General features: G+C 39.3%; 1 protein-coding gene across 3 annotated transcripts in view; it reads left to right on the forward strand.

Annotated features, from left to right (window-relative positions):
* Window positions 1-24,938, forward strand: part of CDH2 (cadherin 2) — a 170,233-nt gene extending 145,295 nt beyond the window's left edge. For all 3 annotated transcript variants that reach the window (XM_075920791.2, XM_075920792.2, XM_075920794.2), the window contains 3 exons: window positions 2,491-2,630; window positions 17,027-17,191; window positions 23,567-24,938. In XM_075920791.2, coding sequence (XP_075776906.2) covers window positions 2,491-2,630; window positions 17,027-17,191; window positions 23,567-23,773 — 512 coding nt within the window. In that variant the 3' untranslated portion in view covers window positions 23,774-24,938. The remainder of the gene's footprint in view (window positions 1-2,490; window positions 2,631-17,026; window positions 17,192-23,566) is intronic.
* The last annotated feature ends 771 nt before the right edge of the window (window positions 24,939-25,709 follow it).

Genomic DNA, 25,709 nt, shown 5'->3' on the forward strand with positions numbered 1-25,709 from the left:
GCAGCACAAGTGGAGACTGCTTTAGTCTCCACTTGCGCCGTTTCTGCTGCACCTCTACTTCCCCTGTCCCCCATAGAGACGGTGCTGGGGGGAACCAGCTTTTAAGGCAGCAAGGGAGGGGAGCAACTAGTTGCATTATAAGCTTCTGTTTATCATATAGTCATCTAGTCTCTTAACCTCTGTAATCCACATGGCTTAGACTTCTGGATCAAAGCCAGGCTCTTCAGATCCTGTGATGTGCCATGCAGTGTTGTGACACTGTATAAGTAAATAATATACAACTTCCGAGCTCAGTTTTACTCCGAATCATCTCATTGTGAAATTCAGTCTAAATAATCGCCTGCAGTGTGCATCCTACTTTGCAGACTTGGCTATGAGTCAGGTTTATTATGACCCTGTATTGTTTGAATGAGCAAGTCATTGCTTTTCTGGAGCTAGGTCTAAGAATCTGAGTTTAAGATGTTTCATTTTGTTGACAAATGCACTATGTGAAGTCCAACTATTATTAGTAGAGTGGGACAAGTACACAGTTGGGGGAAGTTTAGTAAGCTCCATTTTATGCAGCTTAGTGGTTGCACTTGCTGCACATGCAGTGGCTTGGGGAGGCCTTTTTCTTCATTCAGACAGAATAATTCCCAGCACTTTTCAGGAGAGATGCAACTCTGTAAAGCCCCCAATGCAAGCCTATGCCTTAAAGGCACAATTGAACCTTTTCTGTACAGAAAGCACTAAATCAGGAGGGCTCAGAGCGAAGGTATTCTTTTAGATCCTACAACATTCTGAACTGTGTTGTCCAGTGTAATTCCACTGAAGTCAGTGGAAATAATCTGGATCTAGACTAACAAAGCTGAGAGCAGAATTTAGGTCATAGTGATTTTAAATATAGTCTGTTTCACAACATTTCTATTGATCGTTGACTAGAGAGTTACCTCCTCTGCAGAGAGACAAGGGGTAATCCAACACTTTGAGAGAATACCTAGCACTTCAGCTCTCAAAGCCGTCAGTGGGTTTACAAAAAAAAATTATATATATATTTTGAGAGAAAAGTTCTCAACTTCAGAAAATAAAACCATGGAAATTGCCCTTAAAATTAGAAAGGTCCACGCTCCTTTTGATTTTTTGTGAAAACACATTGGCATGCTTAACTTTGCAGCCTTAACAGTAGTCTTTTAACACAGTTTATTTGTATAATAATTTGTTTAATATGAAAATCCTACTTCTGGGCTCTGCAGCCCCTTTGTTATGCTAATTTAGCTAGCCAAGAGAAGCCACAAAGGTCACTTAATTATCTCCCTATAAATACTACATACATAGGGACCTTCACTAGGTCATATAGGGTAGTTGAACACTTTCTTCTTCACTCGCATTGCCCGAAAAAGGAGAGGTATACAGGCAGTCCCCGGGTTACGTACAAGATAGGGACTGTAGGTTTGTTCTTAAGTTGAATCTGTATGTAAGTCGGAACTGGCGTCCAGATTCAGCCGCTGCTGAAACTGACCAGCAGCTGACTACAGGAAGCCGGAGGCAGAGTTGCTCTGCCCCGGGCTTCCTGGAATCAGCCGCTGATCAGTTTCAACAGGCTGAATCTGGACGCCAGTTCCGACTTACATACAGATTCAACTTAAGAACCCCAGGCGTCCCCAAGTCAGCTGCTGCTGAAACTGATCAGCGGCTGATTCCAGGAAGCCCGGGGCAGAGCAACTCTGCCTCGGGCTTCCTGTAGTCAGCACTGGTCAGTTTCAGCAGCGGCTGACTTGGGGACGCCTGGAGCAGAGCAGCTGGGGTGCTGCCGGGTTGGTCCAGTCGCACCCAGAGCGGCACTGCGGGACCAACCGGCAGCGCCCCAGCTGCTCCACCACAGGCGTCCGGAGAAAAGCCTGGTCTGCTTGGGGGGGAGGGGGCGCACTAGCTGCGCGCCCCCTCCCCCTCCAGCAGACCAGGGAGACACGGGCGGCGGACCGAGACACACCGCGGTCCCGCTGCCTGCGTGCTCCGCGGCTTTGCTCGGCGTCTCCCTGGTCTGCTGGTCTCATAACTCGGGGACTGCCTGTACTGGCAAAGACAAGGAAGTGTGTTGAAGGGAGGTGAAGTCTGGCCAGATCACTCTGATCTCTGGTTATTCTAGGCTATTCAACTCATTTGTGGACACTCACAGTCACCATAAGTTAGCATAACCTGTAGGTTTAAAGCTGTCTCTGACTCACCACTTTTACCCCCTTTTCCCGGCTATACTTTCAGAAAGGTGCATCTCAGAATCAGATCATTTTATATGTCTCAAGAGTTCAGTAGTGTTTGTATTGTGAGATGTGGTGTTTTTTAGCTACCAAAATAATTCAATTAAATCTCTTACACTAAACTATGGCATGGGGTAGAATTCTGCCTTAATATGCAGGATGATGGTTGAGTATGTATTTTCATAAGGTGTAAATTAAAGTATAACGTGGAGAATAATAAAGTTTTTGTTCTTGGTCTTTCCTCTTTTCAATCAAGTTCTAGTTTTGATGTTCGTGGTATGGATGAAACGCCGTGATAAGGAACGTCAGGCCAAACAGCTGTTAATCGATCCAGAAGATGACGTAAGGGACAATATTCTGAAATATGATGAAGAAGGTGGTGGAGAAGAAGACCAGGTGAGAAATATGTTTAGTGCTTCTAAAGTGTAGGCTTAGACATGGAAGAGGCAATAAATCTTATTTTCTATTACCAAATTATATAACACAGCCAGTTCTCACAATGAATTATACACATGCTGGGTAATAGATGGAATCCTGAAAGCAGGCGCTGTTTTCCAATGAGGTCTCAGCAGTTTTACAGGTGTCCAACTCCTGCCTTTTATATGAAATGTAAAATGCTGTCTTCTCCACTTTTGGACATTACTCATCCTTTCACATTCTGGCCAAATTTCAGTTTGGGTAATTGCATTTAAAAGAAAATAAAAATACCCTGTTGTTTCAAATTTTAAATGTTGTTCTTCACTTCCTCTCTAAAATACTGCTATGTAGCATCACTGATGCAGAATGGCTAATACATTCCACTCTGAGCATCACTGTATTTCAGTGGTAAGTGAATGCTTCCTATATTTTAAAATAATTAAAACTGTGGATTTTTGTGGATAAAAAGCCCTTTATAAATACTAGCTATTCTGATTATAGAACAGCACATTAGCATCTCTTTAGATTTCAATTGAGTATCAAGGAAGAGGGCACTGGATTTTCTGTCTCTAAAGGAGAATGCTGCCATATGATTTGTTTACAAGTTGGTATCCACCCTCCTCTGCGCCTGTGAAAGCACCATCATTGCAACACCAGAGTGATGAGATGGGAAGACATCCCATAGTGTCATCCCTTGCTTCCTGACTTGGAGGATTCTTAAGAAAAATTATCTCCTCTCCTCCCCAACTGCTGGGGAGCTGGTATGAGCCAGAAGAGAGCTTAAAAAGGGAATAATGTTCACAGGAGTGGTAGTTTTTCCCAGTGCATTCTTAGACCCTTGATTTGTAACCTAATCTAACCACAAGGATTAGGCTTTCACAAGATTTCTGGTTGATGTTTTCACCTACCCTCCTTGCAAAATAAATAAGATTTCCCCACCTTTTGAGGGGAAAAAGCATGGAGAAACTCTGTGAGGGAATCTTCATCAGATTACTCATGGGCTTTGATAACTATAGTGGGCTCTTTCATATGAGATGATTGGTTCTTTTGTGCTTTCGTTTATCCCTCTGGAAATGTAAAAATAGTTGGAAGGGGGGTTATGAGATTTAATGACAGGAAAGTGCATGCCATCATTGGGTGAACGAAGTAGAGATGTGCATATTATTAGTAATATCAAATGAACAAAGTATTGTCTATGGAAAACACATCACAGGAGGTAGCAAAAACAAGGAGTGGTCCTGTGGTGCCACAAGACCACTCATATGGAAAATATAGTTGATTTTCCAGTGAAAAGCCTTTGAAAATGAAAGATTACCCTTTCTCCCACCCCTCCCAGACAGCAGACATTTTTGTGATATTCTCTAACAGTGTCTTCGCTCAATGGCTCATATTAGCAAGATCTCTTTTTTTCTACAGATGCTTTCTGTATGCTAGGAGCCCCCCTTAGTGAGTTCTGTGCATCATTGGCCTCCTCAAACACTTTTCCTGATCCTTATGTTTCCTGGGATGATGCTCTTTATCATTTTTGAGCAATTTCAGGTTCTGCAATTGCTTTCCTGTCATACCAAGGGCTTGTTTACACAGTAAAGCTAGTATGAAGTAAAATAGGGTGAGAATTTAAAGCACACTAACCCCTAACTCTCCTTGTGGATGCTCTTACTCCACTTAATATATTAGGCTAAACTCCCTTAGTGCACAGTCAGAGTGAATGTTCACATGGGGATTAAGTGCCAACTAACTAGAGCATGCTAGCTGCTGCAAGTATTTTCCTCATCTGTACAGCTCTCCAGGCTTACTTGGCACCTGCTAGTGGATGCTTTTTGGTTTTTTTAGGTGTCCCTAGCAGCCTGATTGGCCTGTGAGACATGGCTATATTTAATCCTTAAATTTCCTGTTTCCCAGGAGCTGCATCTCTCATTTGTTTCTATTGAAATCCCCCAATGTTGGCTGCATATGCACTCTTGAATGTTTGCTGTGGCTTTTGTTCACTAGGACTTTGGTTGTAACCCTTTTATCTTTGCTTCCTGAGCAAAGTATAATTTACTTGATCTGCTGGGAGGAAGAAAGAGGGAACTTGGGTTACAATCATTGTCTTGCCCCCAACCTGTCCTCATGCATAGTTGGCTCCATTTAAAAGTGATAATACCTTTTAGATCATTTCTAATGTTATATATTTGAAGAATAAAATAAACTATATGCTCATCACTTTTTTTATACAGATAGTACCAGATTGTAGTCTAGAACTATGTCTTGTTTTATATCTAGATGTCATTATTACATAGATGAATTGCAAGCTTGAAAACTGCAAAAAATAAAATCAATCCTGATGTGCACTGATTTTTCTAGTTCATTAACTTCCAGCTCTTCTGCACCCACAATCCTTTGTAGCTCCTTATTTAACACTTTTCGTGTTTTAATTATTGTTAGTCAGCATAAGATGTATGCTTAATCTATACAGGATACATGCCCTGCTGTCTGGGGGGGAAGGAGTAGGTGGAAATAGAATAGTGGCAATAAGCTGTAAGCTGAGCACTTGTGAGGTTGCTCAAGAGAGATTCAGTTGCTGTCCAGCTGATTAGCAAAGTGCCCACAACTAGGGTTTTTTTTCCTACTTGAGGTGCATATTTGCACATGCCTTGATGCACTTAAATTTTTTCTACGCAATGGATGGAAAAAATCTTCACATGGATGGAAAAGGTTAGCGGGAACATTGACTAGTGGTATTGAGTTTTGGTAGGTATGAGAATTTGTTGCTCGGTGGGAATCGTAGGCACTGATGGTGATTGTGGCCCCTGGCCAGGGTTATTACATGGGGGACAGTTGAGTGTTGCCTTTGGATGTTGCATGTCCTATTACTGCTCTCATTCACAGGTCATGTGAACAAATACCTTATGCTCTTTGATGCTTGAAATTTTAAGAATAGTATGATATTTAAAATGGTGATGGGATGTGACTGGCAGAATTTGAATACACCCAAACACTGTTCTTTCTCTAGTTTAATAGTAATCTCTTTCAGATGAGCACTGAAGGCAGAATCATGTTATTTTCCGTTTTACATCTTGTATATAATGGTGATGTTCTAGCAATATTTGGTCATTCTGATTTTTGAAAGAGAGACAGCCATAGACTATTCTGCTTGTATTGCATGTCCTCCCCGTGTTCCAGGCTTCCAACTCTTCCAGGACTGACTTCCCTTGTGGTAGGCAGAGAGGATAGAGATGAGTGTGAAAGTTACTGTGGCCAGGACATCAACAGATATACAATATGTTCTTCTCATGTCAGACTATATCACCATTATATCCTAGGCAAATACATTTAGATAGACTGCCCTGCATAAAGTGGTGGTCTTCTATTAAAGATGGATAGTAAGAGTCCCCAAACTATAGAAGACAGCTGCTGATTCTCAGGGTGAGGAGGGAGGGTTGTATATTTTCCAGTGTTTAGTAATATGGCCAGTTGAGTTCAAGACAACAAGAGAGCTTGTCAGCTGGTGTAAATTTCATAACTTTGACTTCAAAAGCTGAGGTTTTAGCACAATATTTTTAGAGGAAAAGAATAAAGCAGATGCAATCTGAATAGTATCTCATACTTTGCTCCTGAAATTACATATCTAGTTTAGTCCTTAGACAAGTTCTGTTGTCACTAATGACAGTACTGATTATTAACCGATTACATGACTTTAATGTTGCCGTCATTAGTGAATAAGATAGGTGCAATGGACAAATGAGTGACATTATAATTCTCTCCCTTGACATGATGTGTACTCAATTTGTAACCAGTTCAGTCACTCTAAATATCAAAACCTTATGTTGACTCGTTGTTAATGCACTTAGTCACACGCATGCAACATAGTTCATATGTATACCGTTAACAGTCAGTGAAGGTCAGTCATTCATTTTAAAGTATAAATCAAGACACTGATGTGATTTACGTGGAGCCACGAGGATGTTTGATTTGGATGTCAGAGTAAAAATTGACCAAATAACTTTGAACCATTCCCTTGTTTTCTCAGTGAATTATGCTTTTCTTTAATAAGTTACGTAAGTTAATTCTCAAATCCCCTATTAACTCAGGAACCAATTCACTCCCATTGAATAGCATTTATGCAGTTGGTTCCACTGAAGTCAGTAGTATTGCACAGCGAGTAGGTGCTATTCATCACGTGTGTTGCAAGATTTGAACCTATTGTTTTAAACTTATATTTTTATCTTGCCTATAAACTTCTCCATTCCAAGAGATTTTAAGCCATGTTAAGATTTTGTGAGTTTTTCTCATAAAATCTGAGTTCTCTGCATGAGACGCTCTTAGTTAAAAATCAGCAAGCCTACAGTGCTGATGTTTTGTGATCATTTTGAAGATAAGAATTATTTTGTGTATGTTTATATGTAGTAGTAGTAGTAGTAGAATTTATTATAGATGTGATAGAATATTAAAAATAAAATCAAAATGGTGAAATGGGTCTAACTTCTAAATTACTAACAAAGTATTTTGTATGTCATGAAATTACCAAATTTATTTTGTATGCCTGATTATTTGAAGAATAAACTAATTACAGCATTTAAATAGTGAAATATGCTTGATATTTGAGTAGCCCTCTGAGTTTATCCAGTGGGTCTTTGGACTCCTTCTGCTCCTTCCTTTAATATACCAAAAGAAAATATACTTGAGGAAATTTTAAGTAGTCTCTTCATAGAAACCTAGAATTTAAGACCTTGTCAGTTTTGTGCTGTGGACCCTATTTGTGTATTATGCTTATGAGAGTGTAAACGCCAACTATTATGTTCTGTTTTTGTTTTGTTTTTCATTTTCACCATCCTATCAGACAAGTGACATAAAAGGGCTTATCAGGTAATTTTTCCTCATCATTTAACTTTTGTGTTATATTGACGTTCACTTTATATCAACTTCTGAATGATAATGAGTAAACTAACTGTTGTAAGGCAGTAGGCATCGTCATTATTATCATGAAAATGAAATTCTTACTGGGCCCAAGTTTGTATATTAAGAAATTTGACTTGGATTTCTGAATGACTACATACAATGCTCATGTGAAGGAATTATTTTAGTTACCTCATTATAGAAAATAATGGTTTCTTAATTCCATTTCCTACACCATTCCAATTCCATTTCCAATACTCTAATATATTTCGAGTCTGTGGCTATGTGTAAGCTTTATCTGCAATTTGGGTTTAGCTTTGGGTACGTCTACACTGCAGCGCTATTTTGGGATACTTCTGGTATCCTGAAATAGCAATTGCATGTCTTGACAGCGCACCTATTATTTTGAAATAAACTATTTTGAAATTAACTTGTAATAAGCTACGCACTTTGCATATCTCAAATTGCGTAGCTTATTTCGAGCTAGGTGCAGTGTAGCCACACCCTTTCACTTTTTATTATTAAGAAAAGATAGATGATTCCTTGGTTATCTTAGGAAATTATACAGTTGCAAGGCTCCAGATAGAATTATAATAAAAACAAATGGGAAAAACCAAAGCAGCAGAAAGAAACTAAAAGTGAATGGCAAATTAAAAAAAAGCTATCGACTATTAGTGCGAATATAGTTTTTTTTCCAAATAGCACTACCCTTGAAAAACTGCACTACTGATGTACATCAGTGTATTCCTTGGAGCCTGTTGACTTGAGCCAGAGCAGGGTTCAGTCTGCTTAGTACACCTTATAGAATCAGGGCCAATATTTTCAGTGTAAACTCTCTTCAGAGTTAAGGGTTTGGGGGTGTTTTAATATTTTTTTTCTTAAGTTAGTGAGTAACAGCTGACCGATTCTGCTGAAAATGATAATTCTTCTAGATATTGGTCAAATCAAATTGCAATATGGAATGCCTGGGTACGTTTCCTAAAAGTCCTGAATTTTAAATAGAAGGCAGCTGTGATTCCTCTCACCAATTTCTTTGGCTGTGTATGCAAATCAAGTAATTGTATGTGAAAATAGCTAGTCAGGTAGCTGACTATTCATTTGAGTATGTAGTCATTCATATTACACACACAGTCATAGGGACTGTGGGCAGTTGTATTTGACAACTTGTATGAGTTTAATCTTGCCGTGGGAGTTGAGCATTATCTTCTGAAAAATAGGCCCTGCTTGGCCCAGTGTTTTGTATGTTTACAGCAGTTGCTATCGAGTTCACTTAAGAATCTGGCTTGTGCAGTTACAATACATATTCATGTACCAGTTCCAGTTATCTAATATAACTTAGTGTAATTCACTGTATCACAACAACAATCTGTTAAACCCATGTTAATTATTTAAGTAAATATCTTCAAATTTAAATACAGCCAGAGCAGCTGGTCCAGAACAGGAAAAGTAAATAGTAGGCATCCTATTCATTGGGAGTCTGATCAAACCTGCAATTCACACAGAAGGGACAATACCCAGTCTGAAGATAAGAGCAACATTCTGTCAGGTGTATCTGCCCATTTTTAGATGTTTCTAGCCGCAGTTCAACACCGCAGGCCTTGCCTTTTAGCTTTTTTTCTTCAGTTGCCCTCAGAGCCATGACATTGTTTCCACAGTAAAGAAAAATGTAGTATATACAAGTCCTTTTTCAGGAAACGTAACCTTGAAAGCTCGGAATGGTACCAATGTTCTGCTGTGTGCTTCTCGAATTAGATTAAATGATAGAAGTATGCATGGTGGAATTCTGTGGCATGAGGAGGCACCCTCTTCTCTGGAATAGTGTGGAAAGTTGCATGTTAACTGGCATGCTAGTGGTGTCTCTAGACCATGTTTGCCAGAATGGGAATGGGTGATGGGATGGAGCACTTATGATTACCTTTCCTGTTGATTCCTTCTAAAGCACCTGGGTTTGACCACTCTCTGAGGACAGGTTACTGGGTTAGACCCAGTATGGCCTTTCTTATGTTCGCATGTGCTGGGACACTTGGAAATATCAGGGTCCCAGCACAGTGCCTCTTGCTGTACTTGTTGCAAAGATGTAACCCTTACCCAGACATTCCCCTGTAGTAGTGTGCTGGGTGAAGGCACCATCCTATTAAATTATACAACTTTCCCCTCAACTGCTAGCTTATTCACTTCTTTCCCCACAAGGCATGCAGGCAGGATAAGGCATAATGTGGCCCATTTCTCATACTGGTTTCAAATACTGAGCATATCAAAATACTTTCTATTATTTTGTTTTATTCCAATTAGGATTGCACAGTTTTATATCAAATATTTGTTTTCCCCAATCAATGCAATGTGGTAGTTTTCACACCTGAATACTTGGGAATGAATATAACTTTCTGCTTTGCTTAGTAATATAGCCTGTATAATATGTGCCTATCCCTGTAATTGAAGTATGCATGGCAGCAGTCCAGTCCCTGAAATTTTACTCAGGAGAATGGATCCATTGTAATTGGATTCCCTTCAGATACATCTATGTTTTGGGGGGGTAGGGGGGCGTGTTATTAATACTCTGTAAAAATTTCTCCTATCTTTAAATCATTTTGAGATGCTTAGTATGAAGGATGTGGCATACAAGTACTTTGTATTGTATTGTATTAATGGTTACTGAAACCCAGTTTCCAATTATATATTCCTTGGCATAACTATTTTTTTCCCACTTGCAGCAGTTTCAGATGCTCAATAGAAGGTCAGTTGTTGGTCCTTGAAATTACATAAGAGATTGTTCTTGATAGTATTCAGTGCAGACCGCACCATTTGTTAAACTGAAGCACTTTCAAACATTTTTCATTCAGTTATCAGACCGAAATAGTTGACAGACATCTGTAAAACAGAGATACTGCATATGCATTATTCTTCAATCTTTTTTTCTCCTCTTCATAATAATAGCAGTACAGACCCAAATAACCATCAAATGAGTATTTATTTGTATGTCTTTACTTTAGTTTACTATACAGGCAGTCCCCGGGTTACATGGATCCGACTTGCATCGGATCCCTACTTACAAACGGGGTGAGGCAACCCCGCACTAGCTGCTTCCCCCCAGCAGACCAGGGAGACGCGAAGCTAGCGCCCCCCACCCCCAGCAGACTAGGGAGATGTGGAACAGCTTTTCTCAGCAGACACCTCAGCTTGAGAATAAAGGACTGAGGGAAGTGAGGTGTGGGAGAATAAAACTGAGCTCTGGAGAAATGTTTGGCTAGAGTTTTCCCTACAATATGTACCAGTTCCGACTTACATACAAATTCAACTTAAGAACAAACCTACTCTTGTACGTAACCCGGGGACTGCCTGTACTTTCCTGATTTAAGGATCTGTTGAGATTAAATATATGTGGATTTCTAGAAGCATATAGCTGTGTTGGAATGTGGCACATACATTAGATTTATCTGTTACAGGAGAAGGTCTGCCTGCTGTCCAAAGCAAAATAAATTAAAGGGGCTTGAAGCACATGTCTAGTGGCCACTGAACATCACTATTCCTGATTCTTGGTCTGTCTTCTGGGATTCTGCAGAGCTCCAGTGGTGGGAGGAGGCAGTTGCTTTCTATGAGTATCTTTCCTGTCCCCAGTTAGTGATAATAAGGACATGATCCCACAATGCTTTTATGAGAGAGAAAGTTTCATCTGCTCAGTATTTATTACTCCTTTCTCTTCCCTTCATTGCCACAAGGGGAAAGAGTCTTCCATTGGATATATTCCTAATCTAGTCTCTTGTCCCTCAGTGATATTTGTCATGAAGACTGTAGCCAGGAAGAAATTAGAGACAGTATTTTCTTAGGCTGTTATAAAGACTACTGTCTCTGTGTAATTGAACTGCTGAATGTTTTGTTGCTATGGGGAACATTGAAGCTTTCATAATTTGTATACCTTTACTTACCCCTTTGGAGACGAGTGAGCATATCTAGGGTGCTTTCCCCTGTTTCCTACAGTTAGTTGTTCATTGACCTTGGTCTTTGGACTATAGCTATCCTACACCATGAAAAGGGAAAGATTCTCAATTTCAGAGTAAGGATTGTTCAACGTACAACTGTCCTGTAGTGTTAGGAGGACATGTATTCAGGCTTATCACGGAGATATTGTAGGAATCTCTCCATTTGGATGGTGTATACTCTTGGGTGAGTGATTTTCAGGGATTGTAAAATAGTCTGGCAATTGAGACTATTTGGTAGGTTCTTCCAGGTGCTATGGCACTGGAGATCCAGGAAGCAATCAACTTTGGGGTTTTGAACCCTTCAATCCACCCCTACTTAGGAAGTGGTTAATTTTTAGGGCTTGGCTAGTTGGTTGCCATTTGATCCTGTCTCAGCTGATGTCTTGGTTCAGGAGTGCAAGGCTAGAGAGCTGTTCATTGCAAGTCACCGCCATCCATGATTTAAAGGCATATTGTCTACTTTGTTTCTTTTAAAAAGTCTAATTCAGAAGTCTCAAGTTCCTGTTAGAGCTCCCTTTCAACAAAATGTCCAGATTTTTTTTCTTACTTCAAAAAAGGAAAGGGAAAAAATAAGATTTTTCTGCTTCAGTGCTGATGTTTTTACAGGGGTCTTTTCAGCAAGAAAAACAGTACCCATAACAATCTGAGCTTCCTGTCTCATGCATCTACAAGGCCATGAGAATATACAATGTGTGACCAAATGCACCAAAAGAACAAACTGAAAAATAGGGGAAAATGGTATTATTTAGTGAACTTATTTCAGTAGCTAGCAACAATGATAGGCAAAGTAAAATGTAATAATTTTGTAATATCCTAGTAAATATATTATTTTTTCAAGTTCATGGTATAATTTAATCCATCAGGTTTCTTTTATGGGCCTCTGGCTTGGTAATTTGGCTGGCACAATACTGGTATAGCTTCTTCCCAAGAGGTACTTCAATGAGCCTGACCTTGGAGGTTGCTGGGAAAGATACAGTTTTTTTGTATCTGATCTTGTGCAAGAGCGACTGGGCTGTGGGTGGCCTATGTGCACCAGTATGCTACTAAATTGCAGTTAGGAGATGAGTAGCAGTGTGGGGTCAACTTAGGTCAGGATACCAGGAAGTTCGGTGTCAGGCACCACCTTCTAGACAGCAAGCAAATAATGGAGTTTGGAGCAAATTGGGGTCAGAAGCCAGAGTCTAGGATGTATAGCAAAGAAAGCTGTGGAGCAGAAGCAAGCATGCAGACAGCTCCCTATGATGGCTTCCCAATTTATATACCAGCATAACCCACCTGGTGGTCTGTGAGCAGCCATCACTCAGGTTATAAAGAGTGGTACTTCCAGAGGAGCCCTGGACTAGTACATCCCAGGTTCTAGTCCTGCTGGTTCTTACACCAGGTCACAAATTGTGGTTAACTATATCTATCTGATATGCAAGCCACAGCGAGGGATTACTTTGAAAGCTGCTGGAGATTGGTGTAGAAGAAGATGCTGGTATGTAAAGGGAGCCTCTGAAGGTGTGCCTACATAGCCCAGGGCAGCAAGTCTCTCAGCCCAAGTCAAGAGACTCAGGCTTGCAGGGCTCCTGCTAAAACTCTAAAATAGCGAGGCAGACAGTGTGTGGATTGGAGCTCAACCTTAATAGGCATCAGAGCCTGAGCTCCAGCCCAAACTGCAACTTCAAAGTGCAGTCTACAGATGTGTTCTTAGAGAGCTAGTATGAGCCATTTGTGCCTGACTGAGGCTGTCCGCCTCAGCAGTGTCAAGCAGGCCTGAACAATTTGGCAGGTAGTGACTGTTGGTTTTGTTGATTGTCTTCCACAAATTAGGGCTAAACAGTGATTTGGCCTCATGCTTAAAGGGGGAAAGAGGTAATAGTCAGGACCCAAACTGTATTGGGCTTTCTAGATAAATATCAACACCATAAATTGCAAAAAGGACAACACATGAAGAGCATGTGATATGTGACAAACATTGATTACCATGATAGTAATCATTTTCTGCACTACATGAAGCTCGTGAGTCGTTTTCTACTGTAGTCTTAAGCACGTTTGCTCAAATACTTAACCCCAAAGGGTGAGAGGTTCATGGAAACATCTGGTATGTCTGCGAGAAAGGATACATGAAGCTGTTGTGCCTGGAAAAAATGCATTAAGCCTGTGTTTCTACCTATGATTCCAAAAGCATTATGAAGTCTACAATTTCCCTTAATTCAAACAATAGAATTGGTTTTAGGCAGAATGTTCTTGGTGTCAGGTTCTTGACTCTGGAATTTATTTCTGTTGTCTGGTTTCCACAACTTCGGTTGAAGTGTAAGGCCCATCTGCTTTCTCAATCTGGTTGTAAATGTTGCTGTCTATAGCAACAGTCTGGATAAGCAGTTAGAAATGCTGTTTGTGTGGTTTTGGTCCAATATAGAATTCTATTGGTGGAATGGTTAGAGCCTGCCTATGACTGATTGATATATAGTACATATGTTTTCATGCTATCAGAGCATAATATATGCTAATAATAGGCACAGTCTGTATCTTGATGAATGATCCATGCTTTCCCTGACAATGACATTCTGGCAACACCAGTTTCCACACCTGAAAAACAAGGAAGGGGAGTATCATAGACTGAGCCCTGGTAACTACAGGTCTAGGTGCCTCTGTAAAGACAAAGTTGGCAGTAGCAGTACAATGAAAGTGTTATCTTGCACTCATGGAGAATGCTGGTTAATTGAATGTGCCAAATACTTGAGCTCGAGGCAGACTGCAGGAGAGAGGAGGCACCTACTGATGACATCAGCCAACAGTGCCTCGATGCCGGTTAACAGAGTTTTCTGGTTAACCCAAAGCTTTCATTTGTACCCACTTGCAGTAGGAAGTAATGTCCACAGCTGTAGAGCCAGAAATATTTACCAACTTACAAAAAAGAGCGTTAACATATTTCAGTTATTGTTCCTGACTTGTTTGTTATTGCTCTGCTGTGTGATTTTTCTTCAGTATCATAAAAATTGTATTAAATTTGTTATTAACTATAATTCCTTAAGTACATCCTCATGAAAATATTGAGAACAAAAAACAACAATTTTTTTTCATTCCTTTCTGTTGAAGTGCTATACATTTGTCTTTTATGAGGGTGTGAAAAAGTGCATATAGATTCTGATTTCATAATTTCTGCTGTGCCTCTACTTGAATTTTCTGATAGTGATATGACACTAAACTATTTTGAGATATTTTACTTGAGGGGGAAAGAGAGAAGAGCTCTTTTCTTCTTTTTGTGCACCTTTCATCAGTTCTCACATGATATTGACCTGACATTCTGTTCAGTGGAGAATGTCTTATTATCCTGTTTTGTGTATTGAGTACCTTTATGAGGAAATCATGGTCCCTGCCCCAAGTAGTTTACTAGCTAATTAAAAAACAGGCAATACATTTTAAATCTGTGCAATTCATAGAATCCTGGAATTAGGGATGTTAAATATTGGCTAATTGAATAGTTGATTAATCTCATGAATTCTTATCTGTTACTCAACTATTCTATAGTCCCCGTGCATGGTACGGGCAGCTGGTGTGCTCTGGCCCCACTTCCAAGGAGCTCCCTGCCACTCCACACTGCTGCCTCTATATCAGAGGAAGCAGTGTGGGGTGCCAGGCAGGAGCTGGTTCGCAAGAGGAAACAGTTTAAAAAACATCTTCCTTCACGCACCGGCTGCCTGTCACCCCACACTGCTGCCTCTGAATCAGAGGCAGCAGCGTGGAGTGGCAGCAGCCCCTGTCCGAGGTGGGTGGGTCTGAACTCTCGGACACAGTGTGAGCCAGAACTGATCCAGGCTGCCTGCCCGCCTGGCTCCTAATACACTTCAAATGCAAAGCCGCAACGGGGTAGGTCTGGCAAGGAGTGGAGGGGAAATGCATGTTGTCTATAGCATTAACCTATAAGCTTTCACTTGTCATTTAATTTACTGGACTATTACATCCCTACATGGAATACTAGAAATGGAAGGAATCTTGTGAGGTCATCAAGTTCAGTCCCCTGCCCTCCTGACAAGATCAAGCACCCAGATCATCCCTGACAGATGCCTATCTAAGTTGCTCCTCAGTATCTCTAGTTATAAAGATTCCACAACCTCCCTAGGCAGTTTATTCCAGTGTTAACCACCCTGACAGTTGGGAAGTTTTTCCTAATGTCCAACCTAAACCTCCCTTGCTGCAGTTTAAATCCAATTTAATTCCATTCCCAGAGGTCATCAGTGCTGTTCCACCTTTTTAACTACATATTTATGGCCATCAACAGGTCTCAGTCCCAAAGCTGAGAAACAGTGATAATATTACTAAGCCAATTCTATGTGGAAAAATAATCTTAACTAATACGAAGGGATTTTGAACATTTCCAATAAATATAATTGGCATGTTTTAACTTCTTGCATCTTTCTCTGAAAGGGTCATAATTTAAAAAATGATGGCCAGATATGGCGTAGCCCTTGTCTAAGGATTCATGGGTCAGATCTCGGTCCCCACATCAGTGGTACAAAGCTCCAGAAAGCCAAGGGGTCCAGCTCCAGGAGGAGTTTGTCTATAAAGGGAACTCTCTCTGATGGTACAGGACCACAGTAGCAGCTCCAACACTCCCCATAGTTCAAATCCCAGTGTAAGAGGCACAGTGCATAAAATGTGGGTGTGGGTGGCCTGGCTGCTAGAATGGCCCGGGGTTAGTGACCCGCTGGCAAAATGTAGAGCAGCCTTGAAGTTATGCTACTTGTATAGCAGGGACTGGATAGGCATCCAGTTATTGGGCGCTGTTCCGAAGCAGACCAGCATGGGGATTTATATCTTAAATCTATAGATATTCAGTTAATTTTTTTTCTTCCGTTAACATGGAATTCATAATCTATGCTAGTGTCATCAGTCAGCCAGGAGTTTTGAATCTACAGAATCAAGTACTTAGTGATCAGATCCAAGTGTAATCTCCAGAAAGTGCTTGGAATTAAGGCCAAATCTGAGAAGCTTTGTACTTTTCATGTCATTTTTCTCCTTTAGCTTTTCTGTTATGAAAAGCCACATGAAATCAGCAAGCAGTCTTAAAACTCAGTCTTTGAAGGTATTATACAATTGCAGAACTCTGTACTTGTGTATGTGTCTGTGTGACAGTATCTGGCATTTATTTGGTTTGAAAAATACAAGTCAGCTTTGGCATCTGATCCTACAGTAAATCAGTATTTACTAGGTAAATTGTTTAGTTGTTTAATAGTGCTACTCCAAATCTGTTTCTCAATTGAAAATTGATGAGATGCACTGCAAAGCTGATGGGATATAGACATTTGACAAAGTAGACAAGGAAATATAAAAGAAATGATGGTTTTACTCATTATTCATGAATATAAATGACAAATTTCAATTAGGATACTTACAGAATCATTCTCAATATATGTTATGATTTTCAAAGTATGTCTTTTGCTGAATGTGGTTTGGTTTATTTTATTTTCCTATAAAATTGTTGACAAAAAATCTCTGAATCCATTTTTGTTGTTGCTTTTGTTTCCTTCTTTTCAGGACTATGATTTAAGCCAGCTTCAGCAACCCGATACCATAGAACCAGATGCCATTAAACCTGTGGGGATCAGACGGCTTGATGAAAGACCAATCCATGCAGAACCTCAGTACCCAGTCAGATCAGCTGCTCCTCATCCTGGGGATATTGGGGACTTCATTAATGAGGTAAAGGAGAAAAAACACTTTTCCTTGCAGGATGGGATAGGCTTTTATATGTTGCTAATTGCACTCTGCATGAATAGCTGTTTCATTTGGAACATAATAACTTTTTAAAACTTGCTTATACAATTAAAATGACCTTGGTAGATAGAAATAAATCTGGCCTTTTAAAGAGAAGACAAATTTAATTAACTCATTCAAATAGAAAGGGAAGATATGTCAATTAACTTTTGTACATTTGTATTAATTGCATTCATACTATGTTATCAGCCTTAACCACAATATCTCCAAGAGGGATTATACCGTGGATTCCAAGTAATAAATAGACTAACAAAATTATAATTTAGCCTAAATTCATTTATTAATGCAGATTAATTTAATAATGGAAGAAGTTCATTTTGATTTTCCTCACACATTTACCCTTTGAATCCAGATAATGGTGAAAATTCAAATTCCTTCAAAAAGACCAAAGAGTTCCAGCAAACAAGATTAGTGAGTAGGGCAGCTAAATTAAACGTTATGTAAGTGCTTTAAGTACTTTCTTTGTCAAAGAATTTTTAAGAGGCTCTGTGCCTCTTTGATTCTTGCAGCAGTAACTAAAATGTGACCAACGGTGAATGAAGATTCAGAATTAATTTTAAAAGATATTTTCAGTTATGAAAGAAATATTTCCCTATAAACGTTTCTTATTATTATTTTTTTAATCATTGACTAAATGTTTTAGTATGTTTGTCATTTGTTTTATGGAACTTGAAATGTTACACATTTCAGTGTGTTCTTTACGCTTATTTCTTTGGGCAGAAGAAATTTTAAAGAATCATTTGCCTTTCACAAATCTTGGTTATCTGAATAAACAGTTTAAAGTGACGTGATTGAAATAAAGAAAGTTTTGCAAAAATGCATTTGTGTATATTTGAATTTGTAACCAAAACCAGATGTGGTGTGTTCACATCTCTTTTGTGTTTGCTAGAATATTTGTTGCCCTTTTCTGTATTTTTTTTCAATTCTAATGTATCTTTATTGACACAGAAAGATTAGAACTGCACACACTACTTAAGATGTGGGTTTTTCATGGATTTATATACTGGCATTAGGATACTTTCTGTTTTATTATCTATGACTTTCCTAATGGTTCCTAATTTTCAGTTTGCTTTTTTGACTGCTGTTGCTCATTGAGCAGATGTTTTCAGAGAACTATCCACGTAACTCCCAAGATCTTTCTCTTGACTCGTAACAGCTAAACTAAATAGTTCAGATAATCAAACATCTTTGTCCAAAGCTGAAGGACATTCTAACAAGTACCCTCTCCCAACTATGGGTATTTGCTATGGGCTTGAGATTATTTAGTCCAAGTAATCATGGACAGTATCTTCCTGTCACAAGAAAAATTTGCTAAGATCAAACCACATCATTGTTTACTCAGCAATGGTGATAATTAGCCATTCTCTCCAGCTGCAATGATTCCTGGTACAAGCCAATATCACTATCTTCTGTCAGAGATTCTACACATAGTATCTCTAGATATTTTTTTTCCTGCCACGTGTGGTGTTGCTCCTGGCTATGTTAGGATGTCTCTGCCATACGTTTAAATTCAGGCAACTTGCTGATGGCTAGCCCAGTATTCACTCTAGAACCATCTTTGAATTCCACAAAGAAGAAGCATAGTATACCTAATATGGAGAGTGAGGGATATTACTAGTAGAAAAGAAATAAGGTGAACATTTCTGTTTTGAGGACATGCAACAGAAAATGGAGTCTAACTGTTCCCCTTTCTCTGCCAGTACAGAATTGTTCCCTGTGCTGTATTCTCTCATGTTAGTAATCAATTGATTACTCAAGTAATATTCAAGGAAATCTTCCTAATATGATGGGGAATATGAAACTGAATATGCTGTACAGTCCTAATGACTTGCCAGTTGAAAACAACTGTTAAAATATGCTGTTAAAACAGTCAAGCATTTTGAAAATATTTATACAGTTATGCTTAATAGATAAACATTTTCCAAAGACGAATGAATTCCAGTTGTGAGTTAGTTATAATGTAATATGGTTTGCAGGCATAAACAAAAATTACCAAAGGGACTTGCTTGCTTTGTCTGTTTCAGTGGATAGATGAGTTTCTAATTTTAAGCAAAATACTCCTTTTTTTCCAGTCCAGTTTATTCAAGTGGGTAAGACAAGTCATGTGTTACTAGGAATCCTCTGTAGACATTCTGCATTCTTTTTTTAGTTTTAAAAAGTGGAACATTATTAACACTTAGAATACTTGAGGATTTGCAAAGCATGCAAATTAAGGATACATTGCAGTAGCACTATTCAGTCTAATGGTTTATCTTTCAAGAGTCAACTGTCCCTGAACAGAGATCTTAAACAAATTGTACTGTGGCAGAGAGCTTGAGGCTAAAGATCTATTTCTAATCAATACAGAACATAGCCTGAGGTAAATTAAATTTAAATTACAAACTAAAGGCCCTGTCCTATGAGATGCAGAGAACCCTTCACTCACTTGGAAGTAAAATTGCTGTTGATGGCATTAAGCTCTTTGCAAAATGGTGCCCTTCAATATGCTCACTCTTCAAAAGCCAACTCTTAGATCGTTACAATCATTCATATAACCCCATAGGCTCCACTTCCTTATCCCCCATGCCGCATCCCAATACCACCAAACATCTCTCGTATGTGAGAAGAACTAGACTTTATGAAAATATAAGCACAAAAACATTGATTCGTTCTCTAATGTTCCCCATTCCTGTTCAGGATTTAGTTAAAAGGAGAGTATTATATGTGCTTAATTTATATAAACATAAGGTTGCTAAACCTTTTTGGTTAACTCCGGGTATAATTTTCCCTTCTTCGTGTCTCCTCTATTAATAGCAGGGCCTGAGGCATAGACCAAAAGAGGGAAAGGTTGCAGCCAAGTCTGAGTAGAGTTTACAACTCCACTGAGGCAGCATGTCCATCTGACAAATGCCCTGTGGTTCTTCAAATGGGAATGCCCAGCCCAAATGACTTTCACTGGCTCTGTTAGACAGGGATTTCTCTAGTAATGAACACATCCGATGGCGGCAGGGAGAGCCAGCTAGTCATAGAAATATCACCAGACAATAGAAGTATACGGCATATTGGGTTAATGTGGCGATTGTGTTTCAGCAACAGGAAGCTGAAATTGTCTCCTTTTAAACTTCCTCCACAACATTTAGTTAATATTTTGCCAAGAATACATTGAGGAAAATTTTAATTGCCTTCCCCAAAGTTACTGTATTTAAATTTGGAGCATTAGATGATAAAATAGAGGGATTTTTAACCTTGCTGTAAGTGCAAATGTCATCTTACGTTTGGTCATGTTGATCTCTCCATAATGCTGCCTCTTGGTGCCTTTTCTTAGGGAAACAGTTTTCACATTAAGTATGCCTCTGGAACAATGAATTGTTCATTGCCATTTTGCCCTGTAAACTCAGCCTCCGTTTTAGTTCATCCACTGCTGGCAGTGGATGCTGCTGAACCAGGAAAATCCAAGTACCAACTTGAAAGTAATAAGAGATTGTTCAGTCCGTAAGCCAAGTTTTATGCTGTTAATGCCTGGTGCCTGGCAGAATTTCTACAGTTGCATGGGGGAGCTATTTTTATTTACCAATACCTGCTCAGCTCGTATCCCAGAGTCAGACTCACAAGCCCATCTTGTGTGTGGCACAACTGTGTAAACTGTAGGAATGTCTCCAGAATTTCTGCTCCAGGCCAGCACTGTGTATGGCTTTTATGAGAGACCCCTGATACTTCCCATGTAACCTTCTCAGCTGAAGCAACACTTCTCTTCCTTCCCAGTCACCTACATCCAAAAGGCGGAGAGTCTGTAGCCCTGAGCAAGCTTAAGGGACTGGCTGAAAATAAGAATATTCAACAGTGTAGACCTAGCTATATATAACTCAGTAAGTAAAATCATATTTCTGTTTCAAGAGCATAAATGAACAGAAAAGACTAGAGCTTTGAAGTTGGACCAGATAAGACATTGCATTCCAGCTACAGACATTTAAGATGATGGACTCATTTGTCCTTATTATAGCTCTCAGGATGGAAAACTCAGAAAAGAAATATAACAATTATCCTGGTTAAATAATTAGAAAAGATGACTGTAATGCCGGCTACTAATTACCAGCTCAGTGACGTTGTCCTACCCGAAACATTTATTTAAATTAAAGAAATGTTCTTGGCTGAGGTTATTAGTATCATAACTATCCAAAGACTAAATACCTTGGGCTGGGTTCTCTGTTGCCTTATATATTCATATACACCCATGCAAAGTAAGCATAACATGCTATTAAATCACTTTGGTAGCATTTTACACTCATTTTGCATATTTGTGAATGGTTACACAAAGCAGAAGAGAATGAGGTGCATAGTTTTACTGGTGTTTCCCTCTTAGGCATACATGATATCTGGCCCAATTCATTGGATTAGCTATGCCAGGGTGTTATTTAGAAAAGTCAGTGTCCATACAATAGGCCATTATGTCACATGATTATACCTACAACATCCCATGTCAAACCATTCTGAAGGAATTTTACTGAAAAGAGATAATAATCTCCAAGGAAATACTCAATCTTGCAGATAATCTGTTTTGTCAGGAAGCTGTTGTGAGAGAAATTTTAGTGCTAATGTAAGAAAGGCAGGCTTGACAGGACCCTCAGTCTTCTCTTCATTAAGCTTTCTAGTGTTTTGGCTGACAATTTATCTGTGGACAATGTCTACCAAAGTAGATCCTTAAGCTGAAGGCCTTGAAAAAATACTTCACATCCAATGGAAGAAATTGCAGGCTTGACCCCCCCCCCCCCCCCCCCCCGAAGAGGTACAGCTCTGTTGACATTGTCTTCTTGGCTTCAACCCTCTTTCTTAAGCCTTTGTGTCCACTCCTTTGAGCAGTTCCACATTTCTAGCAAAAGACTCTCATTTAGTCTTCTACAGTCTCTAGAGGTAGACTGAGGTTTTAGGCTTTACCTGGGTAAGAAGGTTGGGTGGGGAGAATCAGGAAAGAATTGAGAGATTTCCTCCCCTACTCTCCCCTTGCTTCAAGGGGCAGAGAGTACCTTCACTGTGGTACTCTCCTTTTCAGCAATGGCTGTTAATCTGCTGCCTACTAGGTGCTGGGAAGAAGTGTCAGACATGTAGCCAAGTCACTTAGCTATACATATCTATACATGTCATCTTCTTTCATTCCTCCTCAGGATGTAGATAACTGAAATTTTTCATCCACAAATGAAAACAGAACTTCTGTCTGGCTTTGTATTGATTTAAAAATGTCCTCCAAAATGAGATTGACCACATCTGCCTATCATCCCTGTTTTGGGAATGAGCTCCACCAACAAAGCAATCCCAGGCGGTTATATTTGCCAGACCTGTCTTATTACTACTTCTCCACTAAACCTTCCAGCTCCTCTGATAATTATGGTGACACCAGGGTGCTAGGTTTTTTCTATTTGTATTGCTCAGCCTTAGAATTGCAATTTTAAAATCATTGACTGTTTCTTGGCTGTCTAATTGATTGAAGACTTTGAAACAAAGTTTACAATCACAAAAGGGCAATAATTGAAAGAGACATTAACACATGTCTAGAGTTCTATCATACATGTAGCTTTGCTTACTTGTGACATTCATTTGTACTTGTGAAATGATGCTCATGTGTAATCATTGTAGAATTCATAAAACTTAGGCTCTATATATGTATATAGACAGAGAGAGACTTAGAGGGCTTAGAGGTAGGTGACCTGAGTGTTGTAAATTAGGGACAGTAGTGAAGTTAAATATACCCTAATTACTACTTGTGGCATGTGCAGGTTAACCAAAGACCTGCTGTCTTCAGTGATTAGACTGGGACCATGTGAGATCAGTGTTGTAGCTGATCTATGCAAGCATACTTGTCTGTCCTAACCTTTCCTTTCTTTACCCCTCTTTACCTCCAGACTCCAGTGGTTTGTGGTTTGTTAATGTATCACAAACATTGATATTTTAGTTCGTCTTTGAATCATGGTCTCTATTGTATATCTGAGATTGTGAGTTCTCTGGCTTAGGGGGTGTCTTATATTTGTTTATACAGCTCCTAACCCTAATGTGGCTGCTACTGCAGTAGAAATCACAGTAATAACGATGTTTTCTAAAGATGCATAACCACATGACCAGAAGGAACAGAAAACTCAATGTATTTATATTCTTGAAGTTTCAAAGATATGAATGCTGTTTCAGTGGTTGAAATCTGAGGAAATGTATGAGAGCAAGAATCTGGTTTTCTCAGCCTGCAGAGGATGTGATAGAATTGATGTATTCTTATTACACTTTGGCTTCCTGTATCACATATAGAATTTTGTCTTTTTTCTTTTCTCCTTATTTCAGGGACTTAAAGCAGCTGACAATGACCCTACGGCCCCACCATATGACTCCCTCCTAGTCTTTGACTATGAAGGCAGTGGCTCTACTGCTGGATCTTTGAGCTCTCTTAACTCCTCAAGTAGTGGTGGTGAGCAAGACTATGACTACCTAAATGACTGGGGCCCACGTTTCAAGAAACTTGCTGATATGTATGGTGGAGGTGATGACTGAACTTCAAAGTGAACTTTGTTTTTGGACAAGTACAAACATTTCAACTGATATTCCCAAAAAGCATACAGAAGCTAGGCTTTAACTTTGTAGTCTACTAGCACAAGTGCTTGCTGAAGGCTTTGGCATAGGCTGCAAACCAATTTGGGCTCAGTGGGAATATCAGTAATCCAATGCTGTTTGGAAAAAAAAATATTGAGCTCAGTTACACTTGAATTTTACAGTACAGAAGCACTGGGATTTTATGTGCCTTTTTGTACCTTTTACAGATCGGAATTAGTTTTATGTTTAAGGCTTTAATGGTACTGATTTCTGAAATGATGCATTAAAGAGACAAACTATGTCGGGGCAGGGAGGAGTTAAGTTAAATCACAGTATGCTTCAACATGCTTTTGTTACATTGCATTGCTTTTATTAATAAGGAAATTTAAAAAAACAAACAAAAAAACCCTCATGGAGCCATTTTATTATCTGGGGGAGAAGACCATGAGATTGAAAAATGTACATTACTTCTAGTTTTAGATGTTAGAGTTTTTTTCACTAAAATTCTAAAACTTATGCAGCTGGTTGCAAATAAAGGGAGTTTTCATATCACCAGTTTGTAGCAGAATTGATTTTTTTTCTTATGGTAGAATGTTAGGCACATTTTGGTCTTAATCCATGTACACTTTTTTTTTTAAATTCTGGTACTGTTTTTTCCCACTTCACTGTAAAAAATGGTATGTGTACATAATGTTTTATTGGCATAGTCTATTGGGAAGTACAGAAACTTCAGAACATGTGTATGTATTATTTGGACTATGGATTCAGGTTTTTGCATGTTTATATCTTTCGTTATGGATAAAGTATTTACAAAACAGGTTGCAAACAAGTGGCATTGATTCAATTGTTGAACTGTAGCTAGAGTACTCAATTTTATTTTTTATTTTTTATTTTAATTTTTGGTTTGGGGAGGGGAGAAAAGTTCTTAGCACAAACGTTTTACATAATTTGTACCAAAAAGAAGACAGGGGTGGCCTGATGCTGATGGTACTAGGAACAGTATGTTGGGAAAAGGAGCTTTTGAACTGGAGAGACTTCTGACAACAGCTTTGCCTCTGTATTGTGTACCAGAATATAAATGATACACCTCTGACCCCAATGTTCTGAATAAAATGCTAATTTTGGATCTGGTGGCTGGTTTGAACTTCTTTTGTACTTGAGCAACTGTGATTGTAGCAAAAAAGAAAAATATATATAGAAGTTTAAATTGCGAAAGGTGTGCACCGTTTTTCATCACTCGGTATACAATGAGCTGTGAATTAATTATATGTAGGCTAGAAGAAAGTCTGAAGTTTGTTAATGGAAGCAATGTACCAAAATGAAATGGGAAAAGCCAAAGGCGTTAACTATTAAGGCAAAACCTCCAGAACTCTTGTTTTAAGTGGATGGATGGCTCTTCAGTTTTAACATACATTTTTTTAATAAAACCTAATTATCATGCTTTTTGAAAAAACGAGTCCTGTGGCACCTTAGAGACTAACAGATTTCTTAGGGCATAAGTTTTCATGGGTAAAACCCACTTCATCAGATGAATTGGAGTGGAGTTTACAGAGGCATGGGTGTATCTATAAGGAGAACAAAAGAAAGGCGTTACTTGTGTAAATAAGTATTAAATAAATAAGTTGTTACCTTCCTTAACTGGGACTCTTTGGTCCAGCAACATCCGTGGTCCAGCAGGACTGCGGATGTTCCTGGTCCACAGCGCCCAGATATAGGGAGGTTTGGCTGCAGGGCAGGAGCACAGCAGGGGGAGCTCCGTGGGAGGGGCAAGGCATGGGTGGCGCAGCGGGGAGCTCCAGCCCCAACGGCCAGGCAGTAACAGGGAGCCAGCTCTAGCTGAGGAGCTACAGGAACCAGGGAGCTCCAACCCTGACCACAGAGCGCCAGTCTTGGTGGC

The sequence above is a fragment of the Pelodiscus sinensis genome, chromosome 2, assembly GCF_052426305.1.
Source record: "Pelodiscus sinensis isolate ZL-2025 chromosome 2, ASM5242630v1, whole genome shotgun sequence".
Taxonomy (NCBI): Eukaryota; Metazoa; Chordata; order Testudines; family Trionychidae; genus Pelodiscus; species Pelodiscus sinensis.